Source organism: Ochotona princeps, chromosome 14 (genome assembly GCF_030435755.1).
Source record: "Ochotona princeps isolate mOchPri1 chromosome 14, mOchPri1.hap1, whole genome shotgun sequence".
In the NCBI taxonomy this organism is placed as follows: domain Eukaryota; kingdom Metazoa; phylum Chordata; class Mammalia; order Lagomorpha; family Ochotonidae; genus Ochotona; species Ochotona princeps.
In genome coordinates this window covers 17,176,900-17,196,471 of record NC_080845.1, presented here as the reverse complement: position 1 = coordinate 17,196,471, position 19,572 = coordinate 17,176,900, and the positions used below count along the sequence as shown (strand labels likewise).

The following is a 19,572-nucleotide window of genomic DNA, read 5'->3' as shown; positions in this document are numbered from 1 at the left end:
GCCTAACTTACTATACCACAATGCTGGCCACTGAAAGGTACAGTTGTACAAAATAAGGAAGGAAGACAGGTGTCTGAGGCTAAAATGCTACAGTCTCTAAAAGTGATCCTAGTTAAAACAAGTTAATTTTCACTCTATAGTAAACTTCATTGGATGAAATTCCATATAGACAAAGCTTTTACAAATTTGCAAAGAAAATAGTGTTTTTATGCTCTTTAGTTATTATATGTGATTTCTTCTTTATTTTTTTTAAGAGACTCTTCTGCTGACTCCAAACTTTTCCTGGAAAAATGAATCATTCCCACCATATGGACCACATGACCACCACGGCTTCACACTCCCATGGCGGCGGAGACGACAACATGATGATGATGATGGTGAGTGACACCGCACAGGCCTGTTGCCACTCACTCAGGTTTCAGAAATCATGGAAGCGTAGTACTGGAAGTTTATTATCATTAAAGGTCAGCTTACCCACAAGGAAAAATTAAAAAGCAGATGCAAACAAGTCGGATGACTTGCCCAAGATCATGTGGCAAGTGAGCTGCACAGTTACATCAAAAACAGGAGTTGTCAGACTCTAGCTTCTCCTGCTTTTTTTTGAAATTAAGTCTTTTCTGAATGAACTTGTGGTCTTTGTGCCTTGTGTAGAAAAGAGAAATTGGCAGGGGAGCTCTAGGAGAGAATTCCTGCACAGTGCCTGTGATATGAATGAATGCTAAATGAGGGAGAAAACCTCCCACTTCAATGAATTTTTCTCCCAGATTCCTGCTACGTACCCAAATCTGCTATTTTTCATATTGTTAACCTCCTTCCCCCACTTAGGATCTTTATTCAACTCTAATTGACTTACTTTGATTTCCTGGCAGCCCATGAGCTTCTACTTTGGCTTTAAGAATGTGAACCTATTGTTTTCCGGGTTGGTGATCAATACAGAAGGAGGTGAGTAAGCCATCAGGCAGTGTTTGAAGGTGTCAGTCTTACGAAAAATGGTAACAAGAGTGCCAGGATTCCAGCACCTCTTTCTGTCAAAATGACTGCATCAGTAGGTCACAATGCGTAACCATCTTGGTTCTAATTTCCCACCTAGAAGGTAGGATATACAATATTTGATCTTCCACTAAACCTCCTTTCAGTGACATGAAAAATAATTTGTATGCCTGATAGAAGTCTTTTGCAATCAATTTCTTTTTATTCTTTTCCAAAATATTTTCTTGTATGATAAGCTGTTGTTCTTAGGCATAAAACTTTTCTGATTCCCCTCAATACTACAGAATAACCCCAGGTTTAAAAAACTATTGATCTAACCCAATTCTGTCTATTTGACTAAGCCTCAAATAGTGAAATGGCATGCCCTAAATAACATAAGTTAGTGTGTCAGCAAGGTCAAGGACCCAAGCCTGAGGGGATGCCTCCCCCAGTGCTCTTACTAGAGTACCAAACAGTGGTCCATTACCCTTCCTGAGTCTTGGCATGCCCGGTGTTAGAAACACTCCTGGTTCGGAGGGAGCTGTTTACCCATATCAATGTGTCTATTTTGTTGCAACAAAAAGCTTTACATTAAAATTGCACAATATCCACGATTAGTTGGACTGATGTAGTTCCAGGTATATCTTTGTATCCACAAAATCCATTTGTTTTGTGAGTAGTGGGAATGTTTAGTTCAGGTACTGTGTTAAAAACAGTCATTTAAATAGATTCTCATCCATACTAGCACTTTACAGTGTGAAAGTATTAAAATGCCATTCCAAAAGCATAGTTAGTACTTCAAAAATGTTATTCTCCATTTCCATATTCTATATCATCTTTCAATATCATAGCTAATTTAATGACTAAACCAAAAGGTTATTGTTCAGATGCTCTTCTGTATCTCAGTCAAAAAGTACATCTCTTTCGCAGAGGTGATGGTGGTTACCAACCCCATCTTAGCTGTTCTCGCATCTGGGCAGGTGAAGAGGTAGTAATGTTAATGTGTTGAGAAACTGAGGGTGGCACTTGTTCTACCTTGTTTTTGTAGCTACAGTGACTTTGCACGTATGTGATATTATCCCCATCTTTTCCTTCGCTGCCTAGAAATGGCTGGAGCGTTTGTGGCAGTGTTTCTTCTAGCAATGTTCTACGAGGGACTTAAGATAGCCCGAGAAGGCCTACTACGGAAGTCACAAGTCAGCATCCGCTATAATTCCATGCCTGTCCCAGGACCAAATGGAACCATCCTTATGGAGACACACAAAACTGTTGGGTAAGACGGTTGAACAGGTCCAGATGGAAGTTTTAGAGAGCTAGATTAGTTAAGCAGCTGAACAGTTACTTTATTCACAGCAGCCATGCTCTTGATTTAATAGTTCTTTCTGACCTTGATCAAAACTGTCTTTGAAAGTTTGGGGATGTGGGTTATGAGCAGGCCAGGAAGAAGGGGTAGGAACCTGTCTGCAAACATGAATGTTTGTTCTGAGTAGTAGTCACTTTAGAAGAAGATAAGCACTGACTCACATTTTCAAATATTCACTGAAATACTAGTGAAGAAGTTAAGAAATGTGTTCAGGTATAAAAGAACAGAATGCAATTGATGACTTTCTATAAAAGGGTAAGCCTCTTTAGCTTTATCCTCATTTTGTTTACCATAAAAAAACTGTACTGAAGTCTGTATTTGAAGGAAGTATTTGGATGACTTGGCTTTCCCATAAACTGGCATTGTTTTTGGAGCTTTTGATAGGAACATAGGTTTTAAAACTAGCTTGGACCTCAAGAAATCCTAAAGACCAAGCTCCTGAGTTTTCAGGCAAAAAGCTTATTTATTGCCATTGCAGTGATGATCTTATTGAAGCCCAAAATGAGTGGGACTTACCAAAGGTGACAAAGAATGAGTAGCCATGTCTCCTGATCCCGAACTCAGTTGTATCTGTCGTACCACCCAGGCTTCTGTTTGTTTCCATTTTTGTAGAACATGAACTTTGCCAAGATGGAGGCCCTAAAAATATTCAGATAATTAGTGTAGAAGAGTCTTGCAATGATTGGCAACCTTTTTTTCTGCCAAGTGTCGTTTGGATATTTATATCATTCACATACAAAATGATCCACTTAAAAATTAGGTTGCTGTGGATATATTGACTTTTACTCCCATCTGCTGTTGCCTTGCTAGGGCTAGACCAAATGATTTTGTGGGCCAAGCATTCCCTAAACCTTCCCTTTCAGGATCCGAGATTACTCTTTCCTTTATCCTGCTCCTGATGAGTCATATAACCGTATCTGGCTAATGCTTAGTAACCTGGCAGCCTATGGCATTTCATTTTTAGGAACCACACAATGTCAATACACACAAGTGCCCCTGAGCTGCCAGGAGGGCTGTGAGTCTGCCTTCCTGGCTGTAAGAGTTGTCCTTCTGTTCTCAGAGCTCCAGGAGTCTGATTGTTTTGTCCCCGTTTGCTCTGCAGGCAGCAGATGCTGAGCTTTCCTCACCTCCTGCAGACAGTGCTGCATATCATCCAGGTGGTCATCAGCTACTTCCTCATGCTCATCTTCATGACCTACAACGGGTACCTCTGCATTGCAGTGGCAGCAGGGGCCGGGACGGGATACTTTCTCTTCAGTTGGAAGAAAGCAGTGGTTGTGGACATCACAGAGCATTGCCATTGATGGCAGACTCTCAGCGTGGCCTTAACGATTGCAGTGGGAAGCAGTTTGAGACTGGAAGACATGGTTCCTGCTCCAATCATCTCTTCTTGCTCCTCTTTATATATATATATATACACACACACACACCCTGATCAACAGAGGTTTAGTTTACAGTCCCTGAGGTAAAGTGACAACCTCCTAAACTGTTTTCTACTAAGTTGAGATGCCCATTTTTCTTAACGAGAAGTTGCCCGAGATGTCTTCTCCCTTATCATTTTAGATCCCAGTTACGTGTTCTCGTGTAGTCTGGGTAGCTTTCTATTCAATGACATAATCATCCATCTGCTTCCTTTTCTAATCTTCTGGGTTTCTTTTAACAGACAGCATATGAATGTGGTGGTGGTTTTTTTCCTGAGTCAGTGATGGAAAGGTTTGGAATTTCAGCAGGGTTGATAGCAGCTAAGCCCAGAGCTCAGCACTTGACCTTAGAAAATCAGTTCTAGTCTTTGGACTCAAGAAGTGGGAATTACACTGTGCCTTTCTCCCCAAGTGATATAGTGTGCAAAGGGGTGGTTGAGATGAAATACAGGCCCAGAGTTTACAGAGTGTGTGTTCTTGGTTGCTGACTCATCCATTTCTATTCCCACTTATCATTTTGATTAGAATTAATTTCTTGATCTTCCCCCCTTAAAAAAAAAGACAATCAATTTGAAAAAAAAATAGGAGTAGATATTTTAAAAGAAAACTGTAAACCATTGCCATTTTACTTTAACTTTATACCTTGGTTCATCTCAGCCAAATGAAGCAAAAGCGTTCAGATTGTTTCCCATTACTGTTTTCACATATCTGACTTCAGACCAGTGATTTTCAAACTTTAAATTCATAAGAATTATCAAGAGGCTTTGTTGAAACACTAATTGCTGTTGATGGTCAGGAGGCCCACACTTTCAGAATCTCTGCGTTAAATTAAGGAAGAATCACCTGGTATTAGGCATGCACATTTGGATTGCAGATTGGTAGATTGTACATCTGGGAATAATTTATGTCACAAATGCTGCTGGTGAATATTTAAGCATTCCAAAAACTTGCACGCAGTTCCAACAGTGTGTGCCTGCACCATTGCACATTTGCAGGAAGGGCTGCAGCCAGAGTAGTTTTATTGGCATGGATGAAGTAGTACTTTATCACTACTCCTTTATTTAAAGAGCTGTGGTTTCTTGGAAGGGTTCAAACATTGAGAGAAATCTTTGATATGCAGTGTAAACTAGCCAGCCCGTCCTAGGGCAGAGGGGTGAAAGTTCAACTTTCTCTTTGGAGAGACCTAGGGTGTGGTCTGCTGATGATCAAATTTGTGTCAGTTCCCAACATCCATGCCCATACCAGGCAGAACCTCATCCTCTATATGACCATCTTTGTCACTCCTGGGGGCTTAATTAGACCACAAGTGGCCAAAAATCTCTTTTCTCAATGAAGAATCACATTGGATCTTTATTCTGTTCATTGTTAATCTACACTGCAGTCCTGTTCCAGTCCAAACTACCTCGGTAAAGTGATTCTTCAGTGCTTGGTCTGCTAACCCCTACCTTCCTTATGGCCAGGCCCATCTGTGCCTCAGGCAGAGGAGACAAAACGCAGCTCTGCTGTTGGTTTGTGTTATGGTTTTGAAGTTTGTACTCTCTCTGTGGGTGCCAGTTAAATATTGGAGAGTGAGGAATGTGCACTTCTATGGCTTTGAACCAAGAAAGGGTTATGAGCCTACTAGATCGGGGGTAAAAAATCCAAGGACCAGACTATAGAACTTTGTGCTTTTCTCTCAGTTCATCAACTTGAAGTGCTGATCCTCAGAATGGGCGGAATGAATGCCAGATACTGACAGGTCAGCAGCAAGGCGTGACTAGCTCGTGGCTGTCTCAGAAGCCAACGGTTAATAAAACCCTGAGAAACAAGTAAGAATCAGTGCTTGGTGGTGACTCTGGTGCTCTCTAGACATCTCAGCATGAGCTGCTGTAAAACAGCCTTCCTGTAATGGGACCTTATCAGTAAGGTAAGAAAAATCAAGGCCAGTTAAGAGTGTTAAGGATCTGAAACTAACAGAAATAATCTGGAAACCTGAAATGTAGAGATTCCAAAGGATGAAGCTAGTGAAGGAAAAAAGGTTTAAATTCTTTTCATCTTTCTTGACCTGTTGGATTGCCATCAATACAGTTATCTCATTGACATTCATTTCTGTATTCCTGTTCTTTTGGAATTTAAGGCCTGATGTCTTTGTTCGTTTTGTTTGTAAACATCTCTTTTCCTCCTTCGCTATTTACAACTATTAGAAGACTGAATCCCCCCACCTCTTTTTGACCTCTTATTCTGCTCTGCTTTTCCCTTCCTGGCTTTCAGTCTTTCCTCCTACTCCCGCCCCATAGTCTAGTTTATTGATGTACCCTAGCCCTCCTGATGCAGTGGGCATTGCAATGTCATTGATATAAATACCGGAAGTTGGTATTTATAAGGCTGTTAGAGACCTTAAGCATGCTTTAAGAAGCAATTGCCCTACTCAAATTTCTGTATGTCTGGGAAAAGGGCTACCTCGTACCCTCCTTAGAGTTATAGACTCCTAGGTGCTGTCTCCAGTCTATGATGGAGGAAAACTCAACACCCTCATTACCCACACATCAGGAACCCTTACTCTATCTGCCATGGGATTAGAAGTTAGAAGTTTCTTCACTACTCTTTAGTAGGGTTGTCCGGAAATCCTTCCAGGCGGTGGGGACTGTTCTTGGGCTCTGATCCCAAAATGTTCCTTGCAAAAGCAGCTGGAGGAAAGAGGGCATTAGGTACCCTTTCCTGTCATTTAATTTTGATTCTGCCCTCTCTAGCTGCTTCTTCAAAAGACACATCTCCAGTCTTGTTTGCTATAATGCCTTAATCACTGGGTCTACAATTAATGTTGACTAGTTTAGATTGTAAGCTCCTGGAGAGCAGTATTGCTGTAGTAGGAATGTTTTAACAGTGTCATGTGCAAAAGAACAAAATAAATATTTTGATTTTGTGATTGTATGTCATCTTTTTCCACCCAAAATGATGTCAGAGTAAGTTAGTTCCTTCACAGGTCATGGAGTGTAGATATTACCTGTTTCTAAGATGTCAAAGATGTTATATGGTACAATCGCTTTACGTTTATTTGTTTTAAGATATATGTGTTTGTCTGAAAGGCAGAATTGCACAGAGAGAAGAAAAGAGAGTGAGGTGTTCCATCTGCTAGTTCACTCTGCAAATGGTCAAATTTGGCTAAAGCTAGGCCAATATAAAATCAGGAGCTTCTTTCTGGTCTCCTATGTGGTTACAGGGGCCCAAGCACTTGGGCCATCCTCCACTGCTTTCACAGATGCACTAGCAGGGAGCTGGATTGGAAGTGAAGCAGCCAGGACTTAAACTGGCACCCATATGGGCACTGGCTATGTTACAACACCAGCCCTGATCACTTTATGTTTATTTCACCTTCATCTACCACCTACATGGTGAGTTAGTCCATGCCAGAAATTTTGGGGCCTTTTACAAAACAGATGGAATCTTCAAGAAGCAGCAAATATTTCAGTATACCAAGGATTCCAGATTTTTTTTTTTGCTGTAAGATTTATTTTACTTGTAAACCATTGCTGCAGAGAGAGTGGAAAGACAGATCCTCAATCTGCTGGTTTACTCCACAAATGCTCACAATGGCCAGAACTGGGCCTTTCCAAAGCTAGGCAATAGGAACTTCTTTTGTCTCCCATGTGGGGTGTAGGTGCCCAAGGACTTGTGCCATCCTCCGCTGCTTTCTAGATTGTTAGCAGAGAATTGATGGGAAGTGGAGCAACCAGGATTCAAACCTGTACCCATAAAAGATACTAGTGCCACAGGTAGAGGATTAGCCTGGTACACCATTGCACTGGCCCTGGATTCCAGAACTTTGAAGCTGATTTTTGTTACACCGTAATGCTTTCTCAGTTCACACTGTCAGGAAGGAGACTCTGAGCTGAACCTCTGGGAAATCTGCTTCCCCAAAGTCAGTGTGGTTGCCTTTGTATTTGGTGGTACCTGAGAACCGGCAGTTCTTTCCTGTTCCTACTGGCCTCTGGTAAGCATTTTGCCACCCCGCACCATCCCTGTGCTCTCATTTAACATAACAGGATGAGTCCAGACTTTGGAGTCAGTGGAACTGGATCTTGCTCCACCAGTTATTAGCAATATGATCTTAGGAAATTATTCTGTAATAGTCTCTCCTAAGAGCCTTAGTTTTCTCATTTCAAAAATGGCACCTACTTGTGTTAGGATTATGGGGTGGGTTTTTTGCCTAGCAGTTAAAACACCCTTTTCCCATATCAGAGTACCTGGGTTTGATCCCTGGCTCTAGCTTCCTGCCTGTGCAGCCCCTGGAAGGTGACAGTGGTGACCCAAGGGAGGAGTCTCTCCATCCAAATGGGAGACCCGGATTGTGTTCCTCGCTTCCAGCTTTGGCCGACGCTGACATTTGGGGAGTGAAGCAGCAGATGAAAGAACTCCCCCTCTGCCTCTTAATAAAACACTGAATTGAGAGCATACAGTCACAGATTGCTTAATGCGAGCATGTGTTCAGAGAATTGCTTTGTTAGTAGGATATTGTCATCTGAACACCAGAAGTTATACTTAACATTGTAGAGTGTAAAGCTAAAATGGCCACAAAGTCACTGGGTAATGAAATCCCACAGTCTGCTGTCATCTGCCCAGTGCACTGCTGACTTAAATATTGTCATGCAGTGACAGTTACATGAGAAAGGTACCCAGCACAGCATGGGCATCACAGCTATAGAAGGATGTTTATTGTTAGTCCAACTTCCAGGAAAACACAGGGTACGCTCTTCTGGACAAGGCTGATATCAGTTTACAAGTCCCTAGCCAACTTTCTCAGGTTGGGTAATCTAGAAGTGAACAGTAAGACCAAAGAAACACAGCATGTGACTTCAGTTGTGAAAAAAAAAGTCTTGCAGCTGCAATAAGCTCTTCTTTACTGATCTAGTAATTGTCTGATTCTCTGTAAATAAAACAGCATGGGCATTTCCTACACCTGCAGAAAGCAGCTTCAGCCTCCCTGTCTACTAGCCATTGGGTAGGACAGCCATGAAGATTAACAGCCACGTAGCAAGAGGTTTGGAAGCAAACCAAAAACCAGACTGAGCTCCATTCTCAGCTCTACCATAGAATTGCTGATTTTCACCTTTTATAAAATCAAGTGACATAATTTGGATAAAATACTCAGTATAGAGTCACGAGCAGCCCTGGGGTGTTTGCCATTAAGCACGGACTGGGGGCTCAGGGTTCACTTGCTTCTGTGCCTGTTCAAGCTGGGGCAGTTTAGGAGCAAAAACTGAGGCAGAGTCTGGCTCTTCCCTTGGTTTTTGGCCCTTCCATTTAAAATAACATGCTTTTCACATTTGGAGCCTAATTCTTGAAGGTTGTTATTTTTCTATTGGAAAGGCAGATTTACAGAGAGAAGAGAGTTCTTCTGAGTGCTAGTTCACTCCCCAAGCTGCCACAACAGCTGGAGCTGAGCCAATCTGTAGCCAGGTGCTTCTTCTGGGTCTCCAACATTGATGCAGGATACCAAGGTTTTGGGACATCCTCTACTGCTTTCCCAGGCCACAGAAGCGGCACCCATATGGAATCCCGGTGCATACAAGGCAAGGATTTAGCCACTGAGCTATAGCATTGGACTCAGAGGCTGTTTTTTTTGTTTGTTTGTTTGTTTTTTGAAAGGCAGAGTTTTAGAGAGGAGGAGAGACACAGAGCTATCTACTGGTTTATTCAACTAGTGGCTGCAAAGGCCATGGTTGGGCCAGGATGAAGCTAGGAGCTGCTTCTGTATTTCTAGCATCAGTCTTTACTGCTTTCCCAGGTGCGTTAGCAGGGAGCTGGATCAGAAGTGGAGCAGTCAGATCTTGAACCAGTATCCATACAGGATGCTGGGATCATAGGCAAAGGCCCAACCTGCATGAAAACAAGACAGCAGACTTATCTAGATGAACTGGAATAATGACTGGAGCACAAAATTAAATTGTATATCCCCTTCTATCCCTGCTTCTCCCATTTTTACTACTCAGACCTTAAGCTATCCTGGGTAGGATCCTACTAAGGGATCTCTTTAAAAACTAGTGGTCTCAGAAGTTACTACTACAGCTTGGGTTCCCTGCCATTGAACTCACCAGTGAAAACTATAGGACCTGTTCCTAACCAGCCCTGACTTGCTTCTCCCATTGGTTCCTACTGGGAAAAATTCTTGAGCACACTGGAAAACCAGTATGACAACACTATTACCAGGAACATTCCTCCTGCTCCTTTCCATGGTTTGTCCTCTTGAAGTTGTCCCCCACTAGTTACAGAGCCTTGTATAAACAGCTCTAGCACCTACAACTTGTTCAGGTTAACAGAGAATCAAAGAATGGAAATCTTTTTGATTGGTATCTGGTAGGTACTTAATAATAAGTAGAATGGAAGTGACAAAGATCAACTGGAAGGATTCCAAGTTTAAGAATTTTTTAGTAAACATATAAGAATGATGTTGCCTTGTAAAACCAGAGTTAACCATGATATATGTTATTAAGGATACCCACAACTTTCCAAAAATATATTTATTTTTAAAAACAAGAATCAGGTGATTTTTATAGTCAGCTTTTCCAGAGGCAAATCAGAGTTTGGATTCTAGCTTAGAGTAAAAGTTAAGAATCAGCAGTCTCCTACAGAAATATTTCTCTCTGCAGGAGGTAAAACATTCTGCTTCACTGTAAGCACCAATTCTCTAAATCTGGTTTGTACTTCTGCCATCATTTTATTCCACTCCGGGGCTCTGGCATGCAAGATAATCCAGCTCTAAAATTCAAAATTTCCAAACTGAGATGAGCGACTGTTGGGCTTGGGCTGGGGTTTGTAACCAATTCGATCATTCATCATTTGTTCCCGGCTCTTGGGGTCACTGCTGACCCCTGTGGCTCCTTCTCCATCACTGCCTCCCACGACATCCACATCTTCCTTCTGTTTCTTACGGGTCTGAAAGTAGAAAAGGTTTAGGATTAAGGCAACATTCTTTCAATGAGCAAATGTTTATGCAGTACCTATCAGGTACATACTAAGCATCAGGTAAGGATAGGTTAGAATGCAGTGAATGATAGACTGAAGTCCTAGGTTTAGGGAAATTACAGGGACAATGGGGATACAATAATAAAAGATTTAACTCCTACCCTCCAGAATGTGATCATCCAGCAACAAAATGAGAAAACAGACTACGATAGGGTGATTGAGCCTATGACAGAGGGAAGCCTATACTGCCAAACAAACTCAGAGGCTGAGGGTGCAGAGAGCTGTGACTGCAAAGGCACGCAAGAGCAGAAGACACACAGCAGTCAAGGGAAGAGAACAACAGCTACCAAACCTACAGCCTGGCTGCCCCCTCAGATTAAAAGTAATCCTTTAGACAGAAAACTTTATGCTATCAAAAGATCTGAGTTTTGAGAATCCTTTGTGTGGAGGTTATTTTAAGGTTAAACATTATCCAATTTTTTATTCCTGGTCCACTGCCACAACTTACAAAGCCATATTCCTGACGTAATTGAAGTGAAAAGCTACAACAGATCAGATTCCTTGGGGGTGGACATCCAGTTTACAGTCCCAACCCAGAAGTGTTTCCTGTTTGAAGCTGCAGTGACTGTCCTGTGATCATTGTTCTTTCTGGGGAATGTTTTAATTCGATGTCATTTTATTTCATTCCAATGCTCAAGCAGGCAAGAGAATCCATCTCTAAAATTCAGACCTTCCCAATGGAAGTGGATGTTGGGCCTGGTTCGGGGTCTATAACCAATATGATCATTAGTCAGTTGTTCCCCAATGCATCTGCGATGGCTGTCTCCAAGGCGGCGGCGGCTTTCCTGAAAGCATGTTCCTCTGTCCAGCTGAGACAGTAGGCCTTGGCTCCTGCTCTGAAACCCTCTGCACCACATCCATTAGCACAGTGACTGCCCAGGCCGCTGCCAGCCATCACTCTGTCCGCAGAACCTGTTCTTCATGGTCATTTCCAACATCATTGCAGTTTCTACGTATGTCACGGTCACAAACACCAAAGTTTCCTCCTTCACTTTAGCTATCACATTCTCCTCTACTGCCCATATTCTCCGCGTTTACTGCCCTGGCATCCATATTCTGGCCACCTTCACCACAACCCCTCTCTGCTACTATAATCAGGGCCACTGCTGGCGCTGCCACCATCACCTCCATAACCAGTCCTGCTGCTCCTGCCTCTCACACCAAAGTCCGCAGGACAGCCATGATTACCCGCACTGCCTCCAAGGTTTCCCTCTACAACCTCTGATACAGTGGACTGCATCTCTTGTTTAGAAAAAGGGCCGTTTTTGCTTCACAACTATGCCTATTAACAGTGTGGTATTCCTTTGATTAGAAAAAAGATTGACTTATTTATTTGAAGGCAGAGTGACAGACAGAGATCTTCCATGTGCTGGCTCACTAACCATATGGCCACAGTAGCCTGGGCTGAGCCAGGCAGAAGCCAGGAGCCTGAAGCTCCATCTGGGTCTCCTGTGTGGATAAAGGGTCTGAGCACTTGGCATCATCTGCTGCTTTCCCAGATGCATTAGCAAGAAGCTGGGCCAGAAGTAACCAGTGCTCTGAATGGGACGCCAGCATCACATGCAGTGCAGCTTAACCCACTGCATATGCCAGCACCAACACAGTGTGATTTCTGAACAGTTTGATCAACTGCATTATGATCATCAAAATTTATGAGCGTTAACCTCTCTGTCTTCTATACTTTTAATTGTGCCATGCTTTTCAAAGCAGGCTCTTAAATTCTTTAGTGTCTTATTTGATAAGACAACAAGAATTTTCTTTTTTTTTTTTTTTAAAGATTTTATTATTATTGGAAAGCCAGATATACAGAGAGGAGGAGAGACAGAGAGGAAGATCTTCCATCCGATGTTTCACTCCCCAAGTGAGCCGCAACGGGCCGGTACACGCCAATCCGATGCCGGGAACCAGGAACCTCTTCCGGGTCTCCCACGCGGGTGCAGGGTCCCAATGCATTGGGCTGTCCTCTCCTGCTTTCCCAGGCCACAAGCAGGGAGCTGGATGGGAAGTGGAGCTGCCAGGATTAGAACCGGCGTCCATATGGGATCCCGGGGCGTTCAAGGCGAGGACTTTAGCCACTAGGCCACGCCGCCGGGCCCAACAAGAATTTTCTTCATTGCTGGATGGCACCAGGCTTTACAGATTGCTCTCTACAAACAGCTCTCGAGGCCAGCATTGTGGCACAGCACGTTAAGGTACCACTTGCAATGCCAGTTTGTGTTCTGGTTGCTTCACTTCTAATCCAGCTCCCTGATAATGCACCTGGGAAAGCAGTGGAGGATGGTCCAAGTACCTGGGTCCTAGCTTCAGTCTTTTAATTAAAAAATATACATATTTTTTTTAGATTTATCTATTTCCATTGGAAAAGCAAGTCCACACAGAGAAGGAGAGACAGAGAGAAAGGTTTTCCATTTGCTGGTTTCACTCCCCAAGCGGCCAGCTGATCTGAAGCCAGGAGCCAGGAGCCAAGAGCCTCTTCCAGGTGTCCCACGTGGGAGCACGGTCCCAAGGCTTTGGACCATCCTTGACTGCCTTCCCAGGCTACAAGCAAAGAGCTGGACGGCAAATGGAGCAGCCGGGATACAAACCAGCACCATAGGACCCATGCCATGGGATCCCAGCATGTGTAACACAAGGATTCAGCCACTGAGCCATTGCACTGGGGCCCCTAGTCTTACCCAGCCCCTGCTGCTGCAGCCATCTGGAAAATGAACCAGTGGATGGAAAGCCTCTCTTTCTCTTTCTTTGTTACTCTACCTTTCAAATAAATAAGTAAATCTTTAAAAAAAGAAAGAAAAAGAAGAGGGGGGGAAAAAAACAGCTCTCTGGTTCTACTGCACACCCATCAACCTTATATGGCTGAGTAAGTACCAAGAGTTAAGTCACCAAACCAAAGCCCCTGAGATGTTATGTTTGAGGCCTTTCCTGACCACACAATTAGTGAGAATGTCCGCTTCTTCAAACGCTCTCTGAAATGACCCTGTCATTTTGAAGCCCAGGCCATCAATGCACAGGTGGCTTGGGTCCCTCTGGGTTACAGCCCTGCCACCTCGACCTGAGACAGCAGCAGCCATGGCTACAGGCAAGCAGGTAGCAGTTTAACCACCTATTTGAGATCACAGGTGAAAATCCAATGCAATATGGGACAAAGAGACAGAGGCCAGGCCTCTGTTTTCAGACAAAAGTTTGACTTCTATATCATAAGTGATTGCAGAATTACAAAATATGTTTAGTTGGCTCCTTTCCAAAATCAAAGATAACATTTATCTCATAACTATCACTCCTTCACGGTGACAACTGCATCGTCCTCTCCAAAGAACCAGAGCTCCCTCTGAGGTTCCCTCCTGGAAGGCTCAGTTCTCTGGTCACCAAAACTGTCACCTCTTCACCACTGCTGAGGAACGGTGGACTCCCAACCGCCAAGAGCAGAGGATTACAAGCACCAGATAAGGGACCCATGGAAAAGCCCTACCAAAAATGCCACACACCAGGAGAGCTTCACATTTCAGAATCTTTTCTGGTTTTGAAATATTTGCATAGACTTTACTGGTAGAGCATCCATAATCTAAGAATCTAAATCCAAAATCTGTACCTTTTTGATAACTGACACAAGCTTTCAGGTTTCACAGTGAGTTTCTGCTTTAGGGATGTCTAACCTGTGTTACCTTTATGTGACAAATAACCTTCCCAATTACTCTCCAATCTACACTACAAATAAGTGACATTAGAAAGTTCTATCCTAAAAAAAAAAAAGAAAAAAGAAAAAAGAAAAAAATTCTATCCTGAGGCTGGCACAGTGGCATAATAGGTTATTTCTCCCCCTGCAGCACCAGCATCCCATATGGGCACAAGTTCGAGTCTTGGTTGCTCCATTTCAATTCAGCACTTTGCCTATAGCCTTGGAAAGTAGCAGGATCAATTCCTTGGACCCCTGCACCCATGTGGAAGACCAGGAAGAAGCTCCTGGCTTCCAATCAGCTTGGCTTCAACCACTGCGTCCATTTGGGGAATGAACCAGCAGACAGAAGATCTGTCGTCTCTCCTTTACTCTGTAACCCTGCCTTTCCAATAAAAAAAAAATAAATATTTTTTTAAAACATGGATATTGAGTTCATACTTCATACTGGGAATTCAATGGTAAAGCAGACATGATTTTGCAATGTAAATGATTGTAAGAGGACATTGTGACCCTAGAGGGTCAGTGAGCACATGTGTAAGACTTTTGGATAAAGTGTGTGTGTATGTAAGACTTTTGGATAATGAATCATGGAGTGGTGTGATTGTGTGTGTGTATAAAACTTGTGGATAATCCACCTTGGAGTGGGGGGGGATGTGTGTCTGTTGCTTGTCTCTGTCTCTCAAACTGATGTGGCCACAAGCCAAGGGATATAGCAGCCATGAGAAGCCAAAAGTGCATTGATCTGTGCCCAGTGAAACAGATTTCCCATTTCCGGTCTGTAGAATCAAGAATAAATTTATCCTAAGTCCCTGAGTTCATGCTACTTTATTATCCCAGCCACAGGAAACTAACAGAAAAAGTTTGAGATGCCTATAGAGCATCCAAACAGGAATTTCAAATAAGCTCTTGGTATAAGAGTCTGGGGGTCAATACAGTAACATGGCAGCCTAATCCTCCACCTATGGTGTCAGCATCCCATAGGGGCACTGGTTCATGTCCTGGCTGCTCCATTTCCAATCCAACTCCTTGCTATGGCCTGAGAGAGCAGCGGAAGATGGCTCAAGTGCCTGGGCAAAATTGTACTCTTACCTCTAGGTCCTTTCGAATGCTCTCAAACTCTTCAATATCATCAAGCTTTAACTCCAGGCGCGTGGGTTTTCGTCGTAGCATACTGAGATGCACACTAAGAACCAGAGCCAATAAACTACAAGCTATTAAAAAACACAAAGAAAAGTTAAAAAGGAGAGGGGATTCGTTTCAATTACAAGCATCAGGTCAGTTTGTAAGCATATATGCTAAAGGAAGGCAGTTGCAAAAACACTTGGAGTCACACATAGATCTTCCGTTTTTTTTTTTTTTTTTTAAAGCAGAATGATAGGCCTGGTGCAGTAGCCTAGTGGCTAAAGTCCTCACCTTGCATGCATCAGGATGCAAGGTTCTAATCCCAGCATCCCCACTTTCCATCCAGCTCCCTGCTTGCAGTCTGGGAAAGCAATCAAGGACAGCCCCAAGTCTTGGGTCCTGCACCCATGTGGAAGACCTGAATGAAGCTCCAGGCTTCAGATCAGCTCAGCATCACTTCAGAAGCACCACTTGCAGTCACTTGGGGAGTGAATCAACAGATGGAAGATCTTCCTCTCTGTCTCTCCTCCTCTATGTATATCTGCCTTTCAATAAAAATAAATAAATCTTTAAATTTAAAAAAAAGTGACAAAGAAATAGACAGAGAGAGAGGTTTTCCATTGACTCATTCACTACTCCCATAGCCATGGTGGCTGGGGCCAGGCTAAGGAGAAGACAGAGTCAGGAATTCTATCCAGGTCTCCAACATGGGTGGCAGGGGTTCACATACTTGGGCCATTATTTGCTGCTTTCCCAGGCACATCAGCAGGGGTCTGGACCGGAAGCAGAGCAGCCATGACTGATACAAGATGCCACATTGCAAGAGTTGGTTTAACGCTCTGAAGCACAGTACTGGCTTCACACATAAATTCCTGAAGTCCTCAGGTGTACAGTTCTTATATTTTTGTTACATGACACAGATCCACACTCAGTCATTCAAAAAACCTCTTTCTGAAAGAAGTTAGACCAGCAAGCTGCCTATAAGAGAATTCTAGGGCCTGGCGTGGTGGCCTAGCGGCTAAGGTCCTTGCCTTGCATGTGCCAGGATCCCATATGGGCACTGGTTTTGATCCCGACAGCCCCGCTTCCCATCCAGCTCCCTGCTTGTGGCCTGGGAAAGCAGTCGAGGACGACCCAAGGCCTTGGGACCCTGCACCCGTGTGGGAGACCTGGAGGAAGTTCCTGGCTCCTGGCTTTGGATCGGCACAGCACCGGCCGTTGCACTCACTTGGGGAGTGAATCATCGGACGGAAGATCTTCCTCTCTGTCTCTCCTCCTCTCTGTGTATCTGACTTTGCAATAAAAATAAATAAATCTTTAGGAAAAAAAAGAATTCTAGGCAATAATCATGAATTCCATGCTCCAGTCAGATGCAAGGAAATATTTTCAGGAAAACACTGGAATAATCACATCTTCATTCAGCGGTTAGTGCAAGAGTAAACAAACTGTGACAGGAGAGTCATCACAGCCCTGAATTCATTAAATCTCACAAAATTCCCGCCAACTCACCAATTCACAAGATTATCTTCAGTGTCTAAATCAACCAGGCAAATCATTCATGGACAAAGAGTTCTTGCGCTCTTGTTACAAAGTTAAAAGGTACAGTCACAACCTGTGGGAAAAACAGGCAAGCGATGAACTAACTGTGGAGTAAGAACACCCCTGAGGGTAGCACCCTGGCAAGCACACCAGCATGAGATCTGGGGTGAGCACATGGTGTGGCCAGGGATGCTCAGCACAGCCCCAGGCAGGAACTGACATCTAAATGAAGTCTTAGTCCACGTAGAAAGAGCATACAGACAGAAAAAACGTATAAAGAGGCTCAAGAGAACAGTCTGAGTCAAGGAAACAATGTTAAAAATCATTTCATGGGCTGGCACAATGGCTCAACTGGCTACTCCTTCACCTGTAAGCACCAGGACCTCATATGAGCACCGGTTCATGTCCCAGTTGCTCTACTTCCCATCCAGCTCCCTGTCTGTGGCCTAGGGAAGCAGTGAAGGTCGGCCCAAAGTCTTGAGACCCTGAACCTATGTGGCAGGCCCAGAAGCTCCTGGCTTCGGAACAGCTCAGCTCTGGCTGTTGTGGCCATTTGGGGAGTAAATCAACAGATGAAAGAACTTTCTCGCTGTCTCTCTGTAAATCTACTTTTTCCAATAAAAATAATAAATCTCCTTGAGCAAACAAGACTGTCTTAATCACATCTAATATCAGTAACGGCATCTTATTTAAACTTTCGGCATCGATTTGCATCTCTTCATGGTGTCCCACAGAGTCTATCTACTATTAAGCAGATTTTTTATTATATCTATAATACTATTAAACAATTAGTCAATGCTGAAAAATGGAGAGATTGAATGCAAACGAACTTGTGTGAGTGGCAGCATTCTTATTTTCCCATTACCATTCCTTATCTTCTGATTTTGATACAAAACCCCTATGAAGCTAAAATCATCCCTCTTTTACAGATAAAAGAAATCAAACTGTTCAGTCTGGTTCATAATTTTGGCCTCCTATGAACAATTATGCACACATTAAAGTCATGAGGATTAAATGACATGAGTGAAAGCAACTGGAGGTACTAAGATGAAACCAGGGATTGAGACATATGAAAAGCAAGATGTGTCCTTCTCCCCTGAAGCTTGCGACAGACACGGTGGTCACACGACTGTGGCACAGGACCTTCAAGTCGCTCTGCATTCAATCAGATGCTATCTACCAGATTCCAAGGTCAACACATGGTAGAGGAAGAAACTGCACAGTGCAAATCAGGTCCTAGGAAGCCGGACAGAGGAACAGTAAAAGTGCTGGCTCTAGAAAGAAAAAGATAGAAGCTCGAATCCCATTAAGTCATGGAACCTTTTTTTTTTTTAGCTTATTTTATTTATTTGAAAGTCACAATTACGGAGAAAGTCTTGCATCACTGGTTCACTCATGAAAAGGCCCCCAGAGCCTGAGCCAGGAGCGTCTTTCCAGGATGCAGGGGCCCAGACAGTTGGGCCATCCTTTGCTGCTGTTTTCCCAGGTGCAATAGCAGGGAGCTGGGTTCGAAGTGGAGCAACCTGGACTCTAATAGGTGTCCCTATGGAACGGCAGGCAGGGTTTAACCTGCCTGCCACAGCGCCGGCCCAGTAAGTTACCGATTTTTAATAATCCACTTTATCTCTCTCACTAGTTTTTCTTTTCCTGCCCTCTCGTCTAGTTGCTGTCTTAATTCAATGGCGTAAAGCAGTTTCTGCTCCTGATCCACAATTTGGCATTTAGCAAACACTCAGCACGTAACAGCTATTTATTATTGCTGTTATTTTGAGGCTGGGGTAGAGGATCCAGGAGACAAGGATGGGGAGGGCGGGTCAGTCCAGCTCCGGGAGCTGGAATATTTTGATCTCCCACCCACCACCACATGCCTTGTTCAGCTGAGGCCCGCAGCGCCCAGCGGGACACAGGGCTATGCAGCAAAGCACCGGCTGCAGCTTATCCGGCGCCTTCCTGGCCCTCATCTCTCTCTCAGTCCGGCACAAAGACCTGGTAGAAGAGGACAAAACAAGTCAGGCCGAACCTTTCCCCTCGTCCTCATTCCCTTTGGACGCTAGAGGGCTCTCTGAGCCGCATCTCCCACCGCAAACGGACGCAGCTCAGACGCGGCCCCTGGGCGCAAGACTTCCCTGCCCGAGAGCCGCGCTCGTCCAACACCAGGACGACAGTCTCCGGGCCCGGGCGCGGGTTTCCATGGCAACGCAGTCCTCCACCGCGGGATGCCGTAAAGCCTCCCAGAGGCCTCGGTTCGCTCCAGAATTCAGCCCGGTGCCTCGCGACCCAACTCACCTACCTCTCTCCAAGCCTGCTCAGCCCCTTCCCGGAAGGAACCTTGGCTCCCACCACGAAACGATGGCCAGGCCAACTAGACTACATTTCCCAGAATGCCTCGAGCCCCTCTCCCCGCAGCTCCTCGGCTCCCGCGAGCTTTCCTCGCTAGTTCTACGAGGCCTCTCCCCTCCACGCGACTAGAATGCTAACTA

At 44.1% G+C, this 19,572-nt stretch overlaps 2 protein-coding genes across 5 annotated transcripts; one reads left to right on the top strand and one right to left on the bottom strand.

The window, feature by feature from the left end:
* Positions 1–244: 244 nt before the first annotated feature.
* SLC31A1 (solute carrier family 31 member 1) lies at positions 245–6,658 on the top strand. Its single transcript, XM_004594971.3, has 4 exons — positions 245–377; positions 870–942; positions 2,074–2,242; positions 3,435–6,658. The coding sequence occupies exons 1-4, from the start codon at positions 291–293 to the stop codon at positions 3,634–3,636; spliced, it is 531 nt and encodes a 176-aa protein (XP_004595028.2). The 5' UTR covers positions 245–290; the 3' UTR covers positions 3,637–6,658.
* A 3,577-nt stretch (positions 6,659–10,235) lies between these two features.
* CDC26 (cell division cycle 26) lies at positions 10,236–19,524 on the bottom strand. 4 transcript variants are annotated; one of them, XM_004594932.4, is made up of 4 exons: positions 19,383–19,524; positions 17,063–17,165; positions 15,521–15,642; positions 10,236–10,665 (listed from the first exon to the last, which is right to left on the bottom strand). In XM_004594932.4, the coding sequence occupies exons 3-4, from the start codon at positions 15,599–15,601 to the stop codon at positions 10,489–10,491; spliced, it is 258 nt and encodes an 85-aa protein (XP_004594989.1). In that variant the 5' UTR covers positions 15,602–15,642; positions 17,063–17,165; positions 19,383–19,524; the 3' UTR covers positions 10,236–10,488. The 4 variants fall into 4 exon arrangements, with proteins under 4 accessions (XP_004594989.1, XP_012785210.1, XP_058528407.1 ...); XM_012929756.3 differs by lacking the exon at positions 19,383–19,524 and adding an exon at positions 19,113–19,249; XM_058672424.1 differs by lacking the exon at positions 17,063–17,165.
* Between the last annotated feature and the right edge of the window lie 48 nt (positions 19,525–19,572).